The following is a 21,458-nucleotide window of genomic DNA, read 5'->3' on the forward strand; positions in this document are numbered from 1 at the left end:
ATCTTTTGAGTCTTTTTTTTTATCTCGTATAAACGTCAGCTGGTATAATTCTAAACGGAAATTTGATTCTAGTGCCAAGTTTCGAATGTGACGAACATGTATTAAGCATGTAGCTATGTTTAGAAACAAACATATGTTTTTAATCTAGGTAGTCCCCGAATAGTCTGGTGAGTGGTGACTGAAAAGCTTCACTATTTGGAGTAGTAGGTATAAGGAAGTTTTACTTATAAAGGAGATTTAGTTCCAAATTTCCCGCTACTTCAATCCCTGCTATAAAAAGAGTTTTAGTAAGGACTATGGTGTAACTATTAACTTTGCTCTGGAATAGTTCATCTCTTCATGGCCTTATTGTTACACCCGTTTTATGAATCACCTAAGCATTCTTACTTAATGGCCACATGCTTTTCGGGCTATTTTTTTGGAATCGGGCTTGGGCCTACATTTTGATCTGGCTCGTATGTAGGGTATTGTTTGGCAGCTGACACTTTGTTGCAATAAGTGAACTACACGGAAATATAAGGAACCTTCAGGATCGATCTCATTGATTTACTATAATTTCTTTTATTTTTCTGGATGAGCCCCCTCCTCAGAATTTGTAGCTCTACGTGCATAAGGAACGAATACGGGTTAGCAGTCTTTTAACGTTTTTTTTTCTCAAGCATTTACGAGGGGATAGTCATTTGGACTAACCCTCCTATCCCTCCTCTGGTTTCGTTCCAATACTACTTAAGACACCCCTTGAATTAAAAAAACAAAACAAAAAAAAACATTGCTTCAATAATTCCTTTTAAAGCTTTTAAGGAGTGATCATTAATTCCTTTAACCTGCCAAGTGCTCATTAGGTTTTTTTTTTCTTTACGTTGAAGCATTCAGTAAATACATGTTAAGTCTCATAAGTGAGAATTTTGACCCTTAAGGGCCATCTCGAATTAACACTAAAATTGCAAAGAAGAAGTTATCATTCAATCTCATGTTTTGCATTTTTTAAAGGGTGTAAAAGTTATCAATGCACGAATCTTGTTTTCGCTCGGAGGTTGTGAAGTAGCAGAAATTTTGTTGAACTCCTAATTTGCATTCATAGCACATCGTCAATGTTTCTCTCTGATGCACAACTGGGCTCAAGTTAAGTTTGCTCTCTCCTTTTATGGTGTTAGGTTCTGCGTGATTCTACAAAAATTAACTTTTGGGCTCCAATATCTTTTGACTCGTCGATTTTGCTCTGTGCAAAAGACTATAAGCATTTGTAATTTATAATTTGGTAAATGTGTAGAGCAGGGACTCTGTAGAAAGAGACATATTAAAGCAATAAGAATGCATTTTGATTGCTAATTTTATGTTTTTTTAATGATTGAAGTTAATTTTGTGACAATATCCTCCCTCTAATGATCTTAAATATAACCTTAGGCTTCCATTATTTGTTTTTGTGGTTTCCATTATTCGATATCCAAGATATCCAAATAAACTAGATATCCAATTTAGCCTAAGTAATTGATATTGAATTTTGCAAAAAAAAAAAAAAAAAAAAAAAAAAAAAAAAAAATACAGTGTCCTATACGAATTAAAAATGTGAATTATACTTGAAGAAAACATGACTATCTGATTAATATTATTTTATAAAGTAGGAATTTCATTGTTTTAATATTTTCTTTTAGTTTGATAGCCTATATATCCTAAGGCTCTGTATGGGAGGATCAAGGGCGAAGGGATTGGGATGAATTGTAACAAACGCAACTTTAACCACAAAAAAAGAACATAAAATAAGCGGTGATAAAACTTCTCTCTTTTTGTCCCAGCATGTCTCTTTCTGGAAAATCCGTACTCTACACATTTACCTATAATTTTTAGGATAGGCTAAATGAAATTATCTTGTCAAGTTTTCGACTATTTACTATCTACTCAAATGGTGTAATATCATAATTTAATGATGAATTGAAAATCGTTTTTTTCACTAATTATAATTCAGTTCATTTGGTAGTACTAACCAGTAGCGAACCCGGGGGGGGGAGGTTGACCAGAACATTTGCTTGTCCTTCAATATGAAAACACAGTGTTCACTGTTTAACGCTTGAACGGAAAATGTATAAGTTTGTTGTTACTTACGTTTGTTTTTGCAAAAAACCTAGTTAGATATTTTTAACCCATAAAGAACCTCTAAGAACCATAGAGAACCTCTCAAGAACCTCAAAGAACCATAAAGAACCTCTCAAGAACCTCAAAGAACCATAAAGAACCTCTACGTACACGAAGCAGTGGTGCTATTTTACGAGTATTTAGAGGGGAGGGACGCGATTTTTTTTTAGTTTTTCTTAAATGAAGTAAAAAAAAAAAAAAAAAAAAAAAAAAAACAGCGTTGAGCAAACATGCCTAAAACAGGGATGGTGGCGCTTTGCTGCTGGGAGAAATCAATCCTAAGGGAAAGGTATTTAAAGACGAAGATACTTTTAAAAAGGTATTTTCCAAGATTTAGCCCCCTCCCCTCAATTGGTGACCAGGGGCGTAATTTGATATGGAGCAGGGGGGAGCTACCACTCCCTTCCTAAGACTCCAGTTTGCCCCTTAGCTGAAATTGAGTTTATTGAAAAATCTTGTCAAACTAAGATAAGCCTGCATAATTCAAGTATCCAGAGAAACAGTTGTTTTCTATAGTATATCTTTGCTTTCATGGTGCTATATGGTTCAATTCTCATTGTCATTTTCACTTGATTTGGGAAAATTGGCCCCAGCTTTGCCCCTCCCCCATGGATTTTGACGAAATCACGCCACATCTTGGTGCCACTAATGCATATAAACTTGAAGTTGAAATGCCTGTATTGTTTTTTCGGCTATTAAGGAGATTTTGCTCTTCAAAAAAAAAGAAAAGAAACAAATCTAAGGATTTTAAAAATGTCAAAACATGACATATTGAAAAAAGTGACCATGTACACAGCCAAAGGACACAAGCCAAAGGCCTAAGCATGGAAGAAAAATATTCGAACCCGCTCAATTTATTCCTACTGTTCGGTTTATGTTAAAACCGTTCATCAGGGAAAAGCCCTGAGTGATAATGATAATAGCGAACTTATTTCGTTTGAGAAAGCAGTTTTGATTAAATGCAATTCTGGAATTAATGTTCAGTGACCTTTAAGAAAATTCAAAGTTCGTTGCTTGGGACCTTTATGCGCGGTACAGTTCTGTTGATATATTCCTTTGATAACAACATAGTTTGTGTTTGAAGTGTTCAGAGGGCAAGTTGGCCAAGTCCATGAAAAAAAAACCCGGAAATTATAATTATTTGCTTTCTTATAATGTCGAGGAATCATCCATGATTTTTGACGTTGGTCTATATGTTTTAGTAAAGAAAAACTGTTTTTGTATTAACCAGTAGCGGTTTTAGGTCTCATAAATCAAGTGGGGGTTAAGGTACCTTAACAGGAAATGTAAAGATGAAAGGAATTCAATTCCAGTTATCAGAAAAAATAGGGGGTGTAACTGCCCCCCTTGCCCAGGCCTAGAACCGCCACTAGCATTAAGGTCTTAATTAAACTCCATTCGTACCTAGAACAAACGAAACAAAAGTGAAATTATTTGATTTTTATGTGTAGGGCTTACTTAATTTTGACTGTTTTCCTTGTGATAAGAACAGACAACTAAGATCAACCGGGACAAACTAATGCGTAATTTAGTCTATTCAACTTTTTTTTAAAGTTCGACGTATTTGGATCACGTCTATCTGGAAATCAAACAGTTCGTGGTAACGAACTGTAGACTAATAAGGAGCGACCTGGCTCAATAGCAAACGAAACTCTAAAATACGGAATATCGATATTAAAAGATACATAAAAAAAAATGGATTTCCATGCTGATCTTAAATATATAAGTTTCATCAAATTTAGTCTTTGTCATCAAAAGTTACGAGCCTGAGAAAAGTTGCCTTATTTTGGAAAATAGGGGAATCCCCTAAAAGTCATAGAATCCTATTGCAAAAATTTCAAGCTCCTATCTACAAAAATGTGGAATTTCGTATTTTTTGCCAGAAGACAGATCAAGGGTGCGTGGTTTTTTTCCCCAGGGGTTATCGTATCGACCAAGTGGTCCTAGAATGTCGCAAGAGGGCTCATTCTAACGGAAATGAAAAGTTATAGTGCCCTTTTTAAGTGACCAAAAATTGGAGGGCACCTAGACCCCCTCCCACGCTCATTTTCCCCCAAAGTCAACGGATCAAAATTTTGAAATAGCCGTTTTGTTCAACACAGTTGAAAACCATAATAACTATGTCTTTGGGGATGACTTACTCCCCCAAAGTCCCCAGGGGAGGGGCTGCAAGTTACAAACTTTGACCAGTGTTTACATAGAGTAATGGTTATTGGGAAGTGTTACAGATGTTTTCAGGGGGATTTTTTGGTTTGGGGGGTTGAGGGGAGGGGGCTATGTGGAAGGATCTTTCCTTGGAGGAATATGTCATGAGGGAACAGAAATTCAATGAAAAGGGCGCAGGATTTTCTAGCATTACTATAAAAAAAAACAATGAAAAAATAAACATGATTTTTTTTTTCAATTGAAAGTAAGGAGTAGCATTAAAACTTAAAACGAACAGAGATTATTACACATATGAGGAGTTCTTCTCCTCCTAAATACCTCGCTGTTTATGCTAAAGTATTTTTAGTAATTCCAACTATTTATTCTACGGCCTTTCTGATTCAGGGGTCATTCTTAAAGAATTGGGACAAAATTTAAGCTTTAGTGTAAGAATAAGGTATTAACGAGGGGAGAAACCCCCTCATATACATAATAAAAATATAAGAATATTGAAATGTGTTACGTAAGTTAATTCTTAAGTTGCGTATATTTTTTACTAATAAAAACGTTCGTTAAAAATTAAAGGTTCTAGTTGCCTTTTTAAGTAATCGAAAAATTAGAGGCAACTAGGCCTCCTTCCCCACCCCTTGTTTCTCAAAACCACCTGATCGAAACTAAGAGAAAGCCATTTAGCCAAAAAAAGAATTAATGTGCAAATTTCGTTTTAATAATTTATGTGCGGAGAGCCAAAATCAAACATGCATTAATTCAAAAACAAATTTTACTAACAAAAGCATTCGCAAAAAATTAAAAGTTCTAGTTTCCTTTTTAAGTTAAAAAAACGGCAACTAGGCTTCCTCCCTCACTCTTTTTTTTCTCAAAATCATTCGATCAAAACTATGAGAAAGCCATTTAGCAAAAAAAAAAAAAAAAAAAAAAAAAAAAAAAAAAAAAAAAAAAAAAAAAAAAAAAAAAAAAAAAAAAAAAAAAAAAAAAAAAAAAATGCAAATTTGGTTTTAATTATTCCACTGCGGAGAACCAAAATCAAAACACGCATTGATTCAAAAACGTTCAGAAATTAAATAAAAAAAACAAGTTTTTTAACTGAAAGTAAGGAGCGACATTAAAACTTAAAACGAACATAAATTACTTCGTATATGAAAGGGGCTGTTCCCTTCTTAACGCCCCGCTCTTTACGCTAATGTGTTTACTGTTTAATAAGTAGAATTGAGAGAAAGAGTCAAACTTTAGCGTAAAGAGCGGGGTGTTGAGATGGGAACAGCCCCTTTCATACACGGAGCAATTTCTGTTCGTTTTAAGTTTTATTGTCGCTCCTTATTTTCAGTAAAAAAAAAAGTTTTTTTTTTATTTAGTTACACTTAAGCACTGGCCTGATTTGAGTCTTTTTTTGAGCGGCTTAAGAAGTCAAAGCAAAAAGCTGACGACCCCTTCCACATCACAAAAATTTAGAGAAAGCCTGTTGGAACCACCTCCTGCTTAACTGTTTACTTTTGTACTTTTGCTTTTTACAATATGTCTTATTCAGTCTCTTGCTGAATTGGGAGACTTCATTTCCTAAAATTCTCTCATATTAAAAATCTCCATCGTTTTCTCTTAGTCTTATTGAGTTCTTGATTAATCCTGCCAAAACGGTTTATAATAGATGAGTGAGGTTTTAATTATGATTTTTGAATGAATAGGAGATTGATCTGACAGGTGAGGTAATTCAATAGCCATGGATTTCTGGTCTTTATTTTTGATTAAATATAAAAAAAACTAGTTTTTTTTTTAACTGAAAGTAAGGAGCGACATTAAAACTTACAACGAACAGAAATTACTCCGTGTATGAAAGGGGCTGTTCCCTTCCCAACGCCCCGCTCTTTGCGCTAAAGTTTGACTCTCTCTCAATTCTACTTTATTAAACAGTAAAAAAACTTACCTTGACACACCCGTGATCGGTCTTCTGGCAAAAAATACGAAGTTCCACAGTTTTGTAGTTATGAGCTTGAAACTTTTACTGTATGGTTCTCTGATACGCTGAATGCGATGGTGTGATTTTCGTTAAGATTCTGTGACTTTTAGGGGGCGTTTCCCCCTATTTTCCAAAATAAGGCAGATTTTCTCAGGCTCGTAACTTTTGATGACAAAGACTAAATTTGATGAAATTTATATATATATATATATATATATATATATATATATATATATATATATATATATATATATATATATATATATATATATATATATATATATATAAAAAAATATATAAAATATATATTTTTTATGTATCTTTTAGTATCAAAACTTCGTTTACTATTGAGCCGAATCGCTCCTCACTACAGTTCGTTACCACGAACTGTTTGACCGGTAAAATCCGAACGTCTGCAACTTAAACATGCCAAAACGGAAAAAGCTTTTCTGATGGTAGCCGAATTCTAGATATATCGTCAATCGTTTCACTTCTAATACGATACTCATTTTAATCTTATTCTCCGCTACCAGTAGCAGTTTTTATCCTTTGCGCTGTAGCCTAGTTTATTGAAATAGGAGGAGGTGACTTTCTGGCTTAGCTAGCCATCAATGTCTAAGCATAATCACAACCTACCAAACTTATTGTTCTCCTGGTTTTATGTGCAATCCAGATTGGTTTAAAGTCATGATGGCTAAAAATTGATGTCTAGTTAAGCACACAGGTAAATAAGCTTTATATGAACACTGTAGAAAATTATGGAGGAAAATTGAATTAATCATTCAAAAATGCCTCTAAAAATTCCAAATGATGAAGAGGACTTCTTAATTCCATGGATAGTAATCCATAGTCTAGACCAGCTACCAGTGCTGTTACCAATTTATGATAACTTATTTGCTAGCTAAAGATTTAAATCATTCTTCCTTTTTTTATGCGACCCTTCTTTATATTTTGAGGACAACATTATTAACGAGCATAACATGGCTACAATAATGTTGTGTTAAAAATGTTAGAAGTGCTACTGTTTCTTATTAGTATTATTATTTTTAGTTGGGAGCTTTAGCAACAAAAATAGCCGTGGTGGTAATGCCAAGAAAGTTGCGCCTCCAATAGTCCCAGAAGTAGCTTACCCAAGAAATTCAGCCTCGAGTTTTGGTTCAGGTTCGTCGAGCACAGCGTCTGGATACTACACAAGCACTACGCTGAGTGACCATCGAAGTTCTTTTGGTGTTGACGATCTAAACACGGCACCCCCATCTCCGTCAGATGTTTCTCTTGGAAAGCTGAGTCATAAAGGTCAGGCGATTTCCTTTATTATTTTTATAGATCATCTTTTTATTTTTGTTCAAGAAAAACGACGTGAAATATATGGGCTTTATGATAATCATCATGATTTTCGAAATAACTATTTTATTTGATGCTATTAATGTAATTCTTTAGAATTGTCATTGAATGTTATTTTTTTCCTGTAAGTTTCAAAATTCTAATGTGATCCATTGGGTAACATATGGAATTGTCTGGAGAGGCCCGTTCTGATACTATGTCTCCTCTATATTCGCTTTGCTTCATTAAAAGACTATTAACCACCCCGGTTATTACCCTGCAAACAGGAGACACACGCCAGTTTAATACATGTAACTGTCTTTTATCTTTTGCGCTATGGATTCTTACAGCTGCAGTTTCAGCTGCGTGGTATATAAATTACAATTGGTAGGAAGCATGGTATCTGTTTCTGGCAAGTTTTTATTCTTACTATTAAAACATCGTTAGGGGAATTTATGCCCGTTGGCCTAAAATGGCCAAATTATTACTGATTAAAAGTTACGGATGTGCTAACTGAAGGGGTATAGGGAAACAACTATCCTCCTAAACCGCTTTTTGTCATAATGTCTCACGCAGAAAATCAAAACTCAGTTAAGCATCAGTCAACTTCGAAAAGTTCAAATATTTGTTGTGTCACCACTTGACAACTTTCGGCAGAAGGGTGGCGGAAGGGCCGTATCCAGGTGGGCGGGGTACATGGCTTAAACCCCCTAATTCTTTTATGATTCGTACAAAAGTGACAAAATATACAAAAAAAAATTGGTACTTATCTGTTAGCCAGTACACAGTAGAGAATTTAGATCTATAAAGTCATACAATAACCGGTTTATTGCCGTGTGTATACGGAGACGATTAGCCTCGGCTCAGTGAAAAACTACGTTGTAACTATATTTAATAAATATTTACTTGGTATTTTGGTTAGGTTAGGTTACATTTTGCATGAAGCCCCGCTATACTACCCCCCTCCTAGTGTTCAAATATACAGCCCCTAATTATGTATATCCTATCTATCTCCCAAGCGTCTCCGTTGTCTCAATCCCGTACCTGTAGATCAAAAATTCTCGAGTCAGTTTTTACGCAAGATATTATTTTTATATGATTGAATTTTATATAATGTTTTTTTATATAGAGTTTTTTGTATTTCTGTTTTATAATATGTATTATTGTTGCGATTTCGACAGAATGATTTATATGTAGTGAGAATTTTAGACTGGAAACTTTGAATTTTTCCCTTTTTTTTTAATCTAATTTTTGATTTTACAAGTTAAAAATATAATTGTATTTCTGTAAAGTGACCTAGTTAAGTGTTGATATTTAAAATAATGAGCAATCAATCCCCTTCTAATGCATTGCTCTAAACTTTTCTTTTTGTTCGTTCTTATACTTCAGTGCGTCGAAACTTACTTTTTCTTCTTCCTTTTTTTTAGAAATGGACAGTTCTCAAGTTCGTACTTTGGCATCGCCTTCAAGAACCGGTACAGGCCAAATTTTCACTTTCCCACCTACGCATCAGGTTTGTTATCTTTATTTCCAAAGACAGAATCTCTAACGACTTTTCTACTTTTCCATCTTTCAAATGCTATACGTGTCGTGTTGAAAGCACCAGTCAAGTCAGTCTTGATCTCCATCTTGTAAACATCCAAAAGATGCATTTCCGTTTGAAAGTTGCGGATTCACTTTCCTGGTTATTCAGAATGATTGAGATTTAGAGATTATGAGCTATTGCTTTCATTGAAAAGATTTTCATCGAATTTTAGCAAAAGAACATTAAATTCCCGACAGGTGTGAACTATTCAACCAGAATCTTCAAGCTTGTTAAACAAGCTGGCGGAGGAAGTAATTTTTGGTACTTCCTTGTTAGCTGGTACACACTCAAGAATTGAAGTTAGGTTAATCATTAGGTTAATACCAAATTTGATGAAAATATAGCAGTTTAGAAACAAAATTATTGGAAACTACAACAAAGAATATGGACAGGGGGCCGTTCAGACTGCTTTATACTAAATACGTAACTTAACCTAATCTACCCAAAAAAAAACAACTAAATATTTAATTAAAATATAGCTACAATGTAGTTTTCCTCCGAGCCGAAGCTAATTGTCTGCTATAAAGACTGTGAAAACGTACTTGATGTATGTCGCCTGGGCGAATGAAAAGAGCTGCATCAACCTTCTGTAGGCTTCGCCAGAAAAAGTTTACGAGGATCAACGTTTTGGTTTTTTTTTGCTATCGACTAAACGCAGTACTTATCCAATTCCTCGAAACTTTATGATGTGTCATCAGAATTATTTTCACAGTAATTTTCAATAAAATTGATGACACGTTCCTTCAAGATGCCCTTAGATTTTGCTGTTTTGGCTTAAAACCAACTTAATTCTTCGTTTTCTCGTTCCTAATCAGTGTTGTTACTTATAAAAATGTATTATATATAAGCTTATGCCTTGTCAATTTTTTCTAAAACAGTATGACTTGTCGTTACTTTCTAACTTATATGATTCTAAGAAGTGTGATTATTGGAACGAATTTTTCGGAGCCTCAAACGAAAAACAGCAGTTTGTAACATATACTGAATGTACTTCAGACAAGTATTTAACCCATTTTTTTGTATTGAATCTATTGTGCGATGCTGAATACGGGTCACTTCGTGATGGAATTAATAAACAAATGTTTCTTAGACTCAGATAGAGACCAGACACCGATCAGAAGCAAACTAACCAGCAAAAGTTTCAAACCCATCATCGCCATTGGTGACCATGACTTAACAGCCAATTGCTACGACCCCCCCCCCCTCCCGTCCATAAGACAACCAAACAAAAAAAAAACACACACAAAATACCAAGGATGATGATATAACAATTTATGATGACAATTAAACGAAAACATAATGATTTTCGTCTTAGTTCCTTAGTTTTCGTAGCACTACGTTTGTACAAGTGATATTAGGTACACCAAACCGAAAAAGCTACAAACCTATCATCGTCAAAGATGACCATGGCAACCATAGGCAAAGCCGAATTTTACTCCATAGCATGAAATCATCAACGTTGGTAATTTAAAGCTTTAGAGCGGCTAATAGATGAAAAAGTAACCTTTACAATGTACAAAAGCTCTCAGGAGGAACATGTATAATGCTGTAAAATAATGTTAGAAACTAAGTATAATGCTCAAAGTACAGACAGTTTTAATTTGATTACATTAGCTAAACAATTTTTTTTCAAATGAAAATAAAGAGGAACATTAAAACTTAAAATGAACATAAATAATTCTTTATGTGAGGGGAGTGCCTAGTATCAACTACCCACTGTCTGCGCTAATGTATTATAGTGCTTCACTGAAAGCATTTACTAGTGAAATAAATGTAGTTAATAAGTAATTGCGAGTGTTTTGCCCTTTAAAACATTTAGAATTGAAAGTTTTATTTTTTGGGGCAAAATTAGGCAGAATACTCGAGGCTCTTAACTTTCAATGAGTAACTTTAAACTTAACTGCATTTAGTTAGAATTACCATAAAAAACTGATTCTTTTGAAGTATATAAACTGCTATTGGAGTATCTGTTACTAATGGCCCGAGTCGCTCCTTAATTACAGTTCTTTGATATAGCTGCTCCCCCTAGTGATGCTGCCGAACTTCCCTTTTTATAAACCATGTCCCTCTTTTTCAGTGGTAAGCTGTATTTTAGCTGAAAACTAGTCACGGGACCTAGATGTTATTTTTATTGAGTAAACATAAGTTTGTTTAGCTATATTCTTGGTCCGTAGGCAAATTCTGTGCTTCTTCTAATAAAAAATATATTTTGAAAGTGAGCATTTCGAAGACCCTAAAGGAATTTGGGAACTCTCCAACTATAGCAGAGGCGAGACCCCTTGTCACGAAGGGGTTTTCAGTACTATTTGTAAACTAAAAGAAAACTGAGCTATGTTTAATTGTCTTTCAGTGGAAATATTGATCGCTAAAAATTAAAGTGTTAATATAACAGTTCATTATTTGTCAAAGCCTTCACCGTTTTCTACTCTTCTGGAAAATTTTGCTTGTAGCCGTTGTTAGAGGACAGATTGTCTTACTTGTTAACGATCTTTGAGATGGCTTATAGCACCTTGTCACATCCTCGGACAGTTGACATTGGTGGCAAGTCTTCTCGGAATTTCTTCACACAGTGTATAGCTTGTGTTGGATAATTCAATGGGGGACAGTGATAGGTATTTCTCGGCTGACTTTCTAGCCAAGATGCATAGTTTAATTTTTATTAACTTTGCAAATCCTTTTGCTGTAAACGAATAACGAATCTGGTTCCATAACTCTTCCTGCACAGTCCTTAACCTGAACCTTCACTCTGGTTAAAATATCTGAAACAATCTATTCCTAAGATGGACTGTGAGCCCAAGAAAGAATTGCCCAAGAGAAGATCGAGTAGATACTGCAGTAGATTATGCGAGATAAAAAATAACTATTTCTATTCCTTGAAGGGCTGGATATAAATATTTTTTACGTCCCTATAACCAACGTTTGCGCGCTCCTAGCCCCAAGCAATTTTTTCGGAGAGACACAGAGATTTACGGGGAGATCCCCGAAACTTGGGGGATAGTGGAAGCCCTGAACAGAAGGCAACTGACGAGTGATGAGCCAAATGTACTGCAGGAGAGAGGTGATAACCGAGCTCTCAGCTGCCATTCTTGCAAGACATCTGACAGTTTATAAGCGGCTCCGGAATTCCTATGTTGTTTTAAATTCACTTTTCTGTGAAAAGGAAGCGGAGCAGCAAAGTGCTTCTGACACTTAGACGATAAATCACATCATTCCAGTAATTTGTTAAGAAAAAACTCGATCAGTGTTATTTTTTTTTGCGAAGCTCGGCTTTGTGCACCCCTTGGCCCGAGCCTACTGGGCCTATGTGTAAACCCTGGCCTGATTCCTTTTAGGTTTGCAAACCTGCATCACAAGTGCAAATGCAACTCCCCGACATGAGGAACGACCCTATTTCTATTTATTATCTCGTATGAATGCATGTCGGATTTTTTTGCGTGTTTTCCCGGCGAAGCGTATCGTTGTCCATTAAAACTCGTATTATATTTATAGGGTCTGGCAAGTTTGGCAAAACATGATATTGGAGCACCAACAACACCGCCCTATGGACATCAGTCATCCATTGAAGATCAGGGAATAGATATGGCTCAGGTACTAATCGCACTAGCAATAATTTTAAATTCTGTTCATATAAAAGGAACTGCGTTTATTTGGTGAACTGGTGCTCCATAAAGTATTAGGGCTTGGTAACTAATCGGTCGATGATAAGAAGAGAAGAAATATAAATGATGTGTATTTACCATTAAGGATAAGTGTTTTCTTTACATCGATACCATTAATGATCACCCTGTTTTGTCCATTTATAAACTTTTTCAGTTTGTGTGGCCAAACTATTCAGAATTGATTTGGCATTCTTGCCGTAACTTGTATAGCTTTGATAAAAGATCTTAATGAACTACAGAAAACTAAAAGCCGACACCTACCTACTTGTAAATCTAAGGAAAACCATTTAACTTCTTCCGTTTTGTGCCGGAAATAGAGAAATTCAGATCTAATGAAATTTAAATCACTAGATAGTGTGAATTACGTTTTTGTGATTGAACAGAGCAGAATTTTCTTTTTAAACTTCAGGAAAGGGCAGCCCCTAAAAATATTCTAGCATACCTGCTTGTCAATAATTGTAATAAAATATTAGAATAAGTAAATAAAATATTCTAGCATATATACTTGAAAAATATTAAAAAGCTGCTCGATAAAAGTATCATTGAATAATTTGATTGCTTTGGAAGTTTCCAGTATGGTTAATAACCTTGATTAAAATCTTTTCTGACACAGGATGCATGTTATTTCTTCTATATGTACATTGAACTGACAACGTTTTGCTTAGCAATTAGTAAGAGATTATAAGTTTTCTTTGATTTAAACTAGCCTCTCGTTAGTTTTTCGTAATGTTGATTAAGACCCCCTATCAATTTTTACTGAAGTTACTTCGGAAGCTCCCTGTGGTGCTGGGAAAATTTACTAATGGACCCTTGAGACTGTCAGCCGAAGCTGAGACTCGCAAAATGGCATTTCTGGTATCGAACGTCCTTAATGTAAAATTTGCAAAAAAGCTAAGTTTCTGGTATGATTCAACCACTAACAGATAATGTTCTAAGCTGCGAATCCATTTTGAACCTTCTAACTAAACTCAACGTTCCTCTGAAATATCGCTAACAACCATTCACTGAGTTGGCTTCTATCTGACAACACAGCCGCTTGATTTTGTACTGCCGAGCCATAAAATTGCTTTGGTAGCATCTCTTTAAGAGCGTTTTGCTTTTATCATGATCTATTGATCTGTGTTCTGTGGATCGGTAACGGTAAGAATTGGAAATTATATGAAAAAAAAAGAGAAGGAAAAACGAGTCTCATACTTGAACAAAAATTTCTTAAAGACCATATAATGTCAGACTCGTTTAGAACATGTATTTATGAACTCAGAGCCCAGGATCGAAAATTCTGGGGTCGATCTGACCCCTGCAGGGAGGGGAGTGTCTCTAAATTCATCTCACTTCCATAGCATCCATAAGAAGTGCCTGTTGGGTCTCAATAAAATCTCGTTTGGATTAACAGCTCGGATTTTTGTTGCGCCTATATATGTTTCGGTCGCCTGACAAGCTCTTTGGCTAGTTTACCGATGTTAGCACTGAAAACTAACGCTTTAAAATTGTTGGAATGTAAAATCTATTGAATCTTTAATCAGCCACGTGCACCGAGATCGGTATGGGAGGGGGAGGGTGAAACTCGTCAAAGCAGAAAAAGGTAAATTACGATAATCAATTGAAAATATTGGATCAATCGTTTAAATACACAGTTCAGAAGGTTCATCCTAATAGTTCCTCTCCCCTGCAATGACCTTTGTTCCACACTGTTTTCTTGTAAGTCCTACCATAATCCAATTGAATACCATTTGGTATAAGAGACTCTTTTCTAATTGTTTTTAGCCTTTCTCTTGGTGTAGTCCATTTAGTTTCGATATAATTTTTATTATTCAATAACTATGTGACCAGTCATTTCCTGTATTGTCTAGTGGGAATATCATTAGGAGAAGGAAAGACAAAAATAAAAGTTGAGCGTGAGTGTTTTTGTTCTACTTCCGGAACTCAGCCCTCATCTACTTTCTTTAGCTTGAAAAAATTCCTTTGTTAAAAAAGAATTTATGTCATCTTAAATCCGTGATGTCATGGTCGGTAGTTCCTTTTTGAGCAAGGAAGAGAGATATTGATTCTACTACGGAAAAGTAGACTTTGTCACTTGGGATTATCTAAACAAATAGTTCATCTTTTGTTTGGATCTATCCAGTTTGAATAAAGGTACTCCTGAGTAAAAGAATGTGTTGCAAATGAAAATCCTACCTAAGCATTTTTTAAATTCTTTTTATTTATACTGCTGTTTGATTCACTAGCTCAATAATCGTAGTCTATCTTACAATGATGACTTTGTAGAGAGTTGAATGTCCCAGTGTTTTTATTTTCATGTTTTAATTGACTCAGAATAAAGAATGGTTGATGATATGAACATGGACAGGCATGATTCAATCGTAAAATAACATTCGAGTGCCATATCTACGAAAAGAGCCCAATCACAGGGTATCCAATCCTCGTTTGCACCTCTGGAGCTCCATTTGGCACTGAAGTAAAACAGTTCAAAATAGGGATGAAACCTTTTTATTGACAGTGAATAGATATAAAATTATTTAACTGGATATTTCGAACACACATACAGTGTTCATCATCAGCAGTAAAACTAAAAAAAAAAATTAGATTATTTTTAAATTTTCTTTTATAGTTTTACTGCTGATGATGAACACTGTATATGTGTTCGAAATATCCAGTTAAATAATTTTATATCTATTCACTGTCAATAAATAGGTTTTATCCCTATTTTGAACTGTTTTACTTTCGTCATGGAAAGGCAGTGTGGTCTTCGAAGTTATCCATTTGGGACTGGACCAAGATTTCAAACTACTGAAGCCATTTTAATCAGAAAAATCGAAAGGTGCAAAAAAAACACCCCCAGGCTCTTGATTATAATTGTGATTTTCTGTTTGTAGTTTTTTTTTTTGAGAAATAAAACACATTGCTAAAAAAACAAAGCGTTTTCACTGAAGCGCAAATAACGCTCTGGCAATCCGATATTTTAGGGGAGCTGTAGCCCTATTCTTTTTTTTGCATAAATTTTGGTTCTTTTTAATTTTAAATTGAAGGTTCGTCTTTTTTTTCGTTTTGGGTTTCATTGAGTTCCCTCATTTTCTGGAAAAAAAACTTTTTGTTTTGGTAAATCTTCTTACATTGATTTTGAATACCAAACTAATTCTCATGAGTTATATCTCTTAAGTCCATTCATTTCAAATTAAAAATAATTTTTATAGCCTATTCAAATATTCAGAATCATTTATTGGCAACATCCGAAGGATGCCTATTAAGTAATACAGTGAACAGTCAAGTCGACCGTACAACGAACAGAAGTCATCAGAAGAGTAGCGTCGCTACCTCCTTCAGATCCCTTAAAGCTAAATACTCATTTGGGTTTAATGAAAACCTGGTAAAAAAAACCCATCAGAATACTAATTATTTCTTTTGGAAAAAAAATTCTCAATAAAAAAGTTTTGTGACAATTTATGTGTTGTGGAAGCGGCACTTTTGTTTTTGCCCAATATTGTTGTTAGTCCTTTTTTTCTTTTTTCATCGATTCGGGTTTATTGTGGAAAAGAAGTAAAAGCTCCTCGACTTTTCGGAAAACGTTGTACCTGTGATGGTAAGCATCAACCCACTTAAAAAATAATAATAATAAATATCTCTCCCCTAGCCAGACAAAATTACTTAATTCACATTATATTTCACCAAGATAAAACACTCTGGCGAGTTATCATTTTTTAAGTGGGTTTATTGACTGGGCAGTTATTTTCTTGCCTTACAAGAAAAAAACGTTCTTATCTGAATCTCAAGTTGGGTTTGGCGTTTCCGCTAAAAACACTCAAACTCCTTCTGATAAGTTTATTTTTTGCCAAATTGTAAGAAGGACTATAATTGCTAACTCTTAAGTTTTCTCCTTTTTTGTCTCAAGTCTGGATCTTTTGGGGTAACGTAGCCTCATAAAGTTTTCCTTTGTAGCGTATAGTAAAGTTTTGGACACTTCTGTATTATTCCGAGCACGCTCGATGTATTGCACATTACGGGGGAGGGGGTGGGGGTAAGGTTAGCCTTGATTAAGTTACGTTAATTTACCCCCACATCCCCTAATGTTCAAATATATAGAAGTTAAGTTTAAACTAACTTAACTTCTCGAGTGTGCTGTGAATAATACGGGGAGTTGTGGAACATTTTTATTTCAAAAGAGGCTAGTCAAAATTGAACAAATTAAACATGGTCTGGACGATTAGGAAATATGACCTACTTCCACAATATATATATATATATATATATATATATATATATATATATATATATATATATATATATATATATATATATATATATATATATATATATATATATATATATATATATATATATATATATATATATATTTATTGGCAACGGACAAAAATCTTAGTTTATAACGTAAAATACAAACTCTTATTTGCGTTTTATCTTTCCTTACTTTTATCGTCCTTCCCCTTTCCTTCATAATTGTCTGTCTTTATGATAGTCTGAACAAAGCATGAAAACGCAAAAAGAAGCCCAATCTAATCTCTGAATAACATTGACTCGTCTCAAGATGCTATAGCCACCAACAAGGATATAACTATATATTTTGATACTTATCTTCGACCTGATTTGCTTTAATTTTGAAGCTTTCATTGGGCCTTGGGTAGATTTGCATCTATACTCGGGTCTTGGCGAGGGGTCTCCTACTTTACACACCTCATGTACATCTTCAAGCATCTCATGCGCCACAACAACATGGCACAGTTCCGCCACAGTTGGGGCAGTTCTGCAGAGTTTGACACACTTCCGAAATATTTGGTACAGTTTTGTTGCGTTTAGCATAATTTGCCATACATCGCACGCTTATGGTTAGTATGGCACACCTCTAACTTGCAGAACCCCCTTCCACCATCCAAGTTTCACCACACCGTTTTTTACGATCTTTTTAATTCCTATTGTGCTCACTTTCACCAGGATAGGGCTAATTTGGAAATTTAAAATTCCTATTCAGCTAATTTTTACCACTACGGCTAAGTTTTAGCTGCTCAATTTAATGTTGTGGTTTTGCAAACTTCGCTTCTGAGCCATTTTTAACCAACTAAAAAAGTCAAATTTTAAAGTGCCATCACAACATCGTTATTTGGAGTTGTTTCAAGAAGAGCCAGTGCTTAAGCTTTGTCTTAGTATTAAGTCATGCTCCTCAACTATATTGTTCCCCCCCTTTCATTTTGTATGGAAGGGCGGAGGGGAGAAGTTGAGATGGAACTCATTGAAGACGGAAACTTTAAATCCCCCTTTTTAAGGATTGAAAGTCATTGAAGGGCATTCGGCTTCTCTTATTCTTCTTTGCCACCCAGCCTCAGATGTAAATCAGGCAAATTGCTAATTGCTTACAGATGGGTTTTATAGTTGAAAAAGTAGTGTGGGTGCTTGGTCCTTAAGTGTTTGATTGGATGGAAGTTTATAGTGATCGTTCTCTAGGCGAAAAAGGTTGTACTTTCTTGAAGAGGGGAGGGGATGCCTGGAGGGATGAAATTGCTTACGTCCAAAATGGGTTCTATCAAAGGACCAAAAGAGTTTTTTAGGCGGCTTAAAACTTCAAACCGCAAGTCCCTGGACCATAAGGGTCATGCTGTTATAAAAACTAGTTTGGGAGATGGGGATTCCAATGCACAAAACATTGGGGTTGGGGTTCTCTTGACCCAAGGGCTTTCATTTACAAGTTTCAAGCCTAGCAAAAAAAAAAAATATATAATGGTCCCTGTTTTGGGAGCCTTTTGAATTAAAATGAAATAGTTGTGGGCATCAAGTCATGGCTAATTGTAGAAAAAGCCAAGACTGATAGTCCAATTGAGTGAGAAGAAAAAGGCTCCCAAAATATGAATTATTTTTTGTTGATGAGTGTTCCATTAATCCTAGAACTTGTGCATTGAAGTTACAAGCCCTTTCAGAGAAAGTAATATTTTGGCCAAGCTAAAAAGGACATGTGAAGGGGCTGGTTGACCTCCAATCACTTTAGATCCTTAAAGAGGGCCAAAGAACTTCAATTTTCCAATCAAATGAGCCATTTTGTAAATTTTTGCGACTACTGCTTCGATACAGAATGTATTAAAGATTGAAGGTACTCTTTACTAAGCCAGCTGTAGCATGTTGCCTCTGACTTGCATGTTATTTTGCCAATTCCTGATATGACACATAATAATATGATGAACTTGTTCTTTTATGTAATAGTATTAAAATTATTTGACGCAATAACTGTGCAATATATATGAAACAATTTCTATGTTAGTTAACTGCACCATTCTTGAGACACTCCTGCGACGTCGTGGTTTTCTCTAGCATAAGGGAATGCGTCTACTAGCCCAACTCTCTTTGTATCACATGCTCGCAAAATTTTTGGAAGATCGATGCAAGGGATTCATAAGAAAATTAGGCAAACATTAGGCTAAAAAACTTACTTTTTCGATTTTTTGATCATCTCTTTCCGGAAGTGTCCTCTGATGCAAGCTCAACAGTACCCAAATAATCTATCAGTTTTTAATATTAGTACAGCCATTTTGCGAAAATTCTATGATATAATTCGATCAGATATTTGAATAATTGTTTAGAGCCAATTAAAAACATATATATATATATATATATATATATATATATATATATATATATATATATATATATATATATATATATATATACATTAATAAAAATAAAGAATTTTTTGCACAAATTCTGTTCATTTCGGCAAGTATGTTGCAATTAGGAAAAGAATAAGCCAAAAATCAATTAAATCATGTAAAAAAAAAAAATGGTCAAGATTTTTTTTTTTTTGGGGTGGGGTGGGGTGGGGTGAAGATCGAAGGTCAGTCTCTGCAATCAAGTCTGCCTATCTGATACCCGTTGTCTGTTCTGTTAAAAAGTAAAAATCAATGATGCAAGTTAATGTGTTTAAATTTTCAAATGTTATGCATTACCTAAATAAATGTGTTAAAAAGTAAAAATCAATGATGCAAGTTAATGTGTTTCAATTTTCAAATATTATGCATTACCTAAATAAATGTTAACTTCGTTTTTTTATACTGATAATAATACAATTCATGGACTTAATATATTAGCATGATATTTCTCGACATGTTCCTAATATTATGCGTACTAATCTAGCAAGTTCTGTTGCTCTTGAATCCTTTTAATGCTCTAAGCGTCCATATCTTTGTCCAATGTCTAGTTGATTGATTATAATCCCCCCTCACGGTACGCACTTAACTTATTGGCTAGTTTTTCTGGATAAATTCTTGGAACTTTCATTCTCATGTTCCTTCATCTTTTATGACTAGATATTATGTAGTTTTTTTTTCATCAGAGCCCAGGTAGGGAGAGTCCATCCAGTACTACGACAACTTCAAGCGCCAATCGATGTGTAGCCCCATCTGGTCCAAATTGTCGTTCTAGCTCAACCAGTCTTGACAGCGGCAGAGCCTCTTATGGCAACCCTGGAAATCAAGGCAACCAGCCGTCAAACAATAGGTGAGCCATAAATATTTACTACGCATAATTACGCTTTAAAGTGAGTTTATCAGTCTTAGAGAACCTGTGTCTGGCTATTTTGATTGTTAATTTTGTCGGGGTTAAAAGCCCAGGCTAATCACAGTGTTTAATTTTTTTTGCTTGCATTGAAGAACATCGTGATAATTTCCTTCTCAAGGTTAAATTATATCATTTGATATATGGTTGCTATTTTCAAATATTAATTGTCAAAACACTCTCCGAAACAGAAGTTTTTCGAAGAAAAGAAAGAACCCTATTTAGCTTACGACGAGCAGGAATAAAGTCAATCAAAGAAAGCTACCATCAAAGAATAAGTGAAACATAAAACGAACAGAAATTAAAATAAATATTCAGATAAAACATCAAGATAACAGATTTGAAAATAAATTAAAAAACAAATAAAATAATAAAAAAAACATAAAATAAAAATTAAATAAAGAAAAACAAAACATGAGATGACAGATAACACATTTGGATGAATAAATAAATTCTAAAACGGGTACAAATTAAATTGTAATACTCGAGCCAAACTTAGAGCGAACAGAAATCAATGCAAACTGGATTATTTATACTACCCCACCCCCTCCTTTAACCGTTAGCGCTCAAAAGCCTATTGCATCATTTGCTTTTTATTGAAAACTATATGTATTTTGATCTATAGGCTTTAATTTCTCAAAAAATCGACGAAAAATAACAGTAACTGTGATAATCAAGATGACTGGAAAGATCTATTGAAACCAAATCTTTAATTTATAGTGATGTTAATTCCTGGAAATATCAGCGATTCATGGTTTTATTTAACTGTTACTTTTTTCATTTTTCAATGTTGCAAATATAAAAAAAAATATTTGGAGGATGTTTTGTTTGAATTTTTACTTGTTTTAGAATTTATTTATCCATTTATGTAAGTATATTTTATGTTCCATTTGATATGATTATTTGTCATAATCTATGCTCGTTTTGGGTTCAATTTATTTTTTTATAGTAATTTCTGGTCGTCTCGAGTTTAGATCATCATATGCTGGTCTTAAGTTTAAAATAATTTTAGTAGTCTCTCCTCCTTGACGAATTTTTTTCTGTACGCCCTCCCATTCTAAAAAAAAAATCCAGGATATGACCTTTATAAGACTAC

The 21,458-nt window shown here is 34.5% G+C and overlaps 1 protein-coding gene across 1 annotated transcript in view; it reads left to right on the forward strand.

Annotated features, from left to right (window-relative positions):
- The window catches only part of LOC136029162 (caskin-2-like), a 131,239-nt gene that overhangs the window by 13,374 nt on the left and 96,407 nt on the right, over positions 1-21,458 (forward strand). Inside the window, exons 2-5 of the mRNA XM_065707307.1 lie at positions 7,298-7,543; positions 8,998-9,083; positions 12,645-12,743; positions 20,142-20,305. Coding sequence (XP_065563379.1) covers positions 7,298-7,543; positions 8,998-9,083; positions 12,645-12,743; positions 20,142-20,305 — 595 coding nt within the window. The remainder of the gene's footprint in view (positions 1-7,297; positions 7,544-8,997; positions 9,084-12,644; positions 12,744-20,141; positions 20,306-21,458) is intronic.

This window comes from Artemia franciscana, chromosome 1 (genome assembly GCF_032884065.1).
Source record: "Artemia franciscana chromosome 1, ASM3288406v1, whole genome shotgun sequence".
In the NCBI taxonomy this organism is placed as follows: Eukaryota; Metazoa; Arthropoda; class Branchiopoda; order Anostraca; family Artemiidae; genus Artemia; species Artemia franciscana.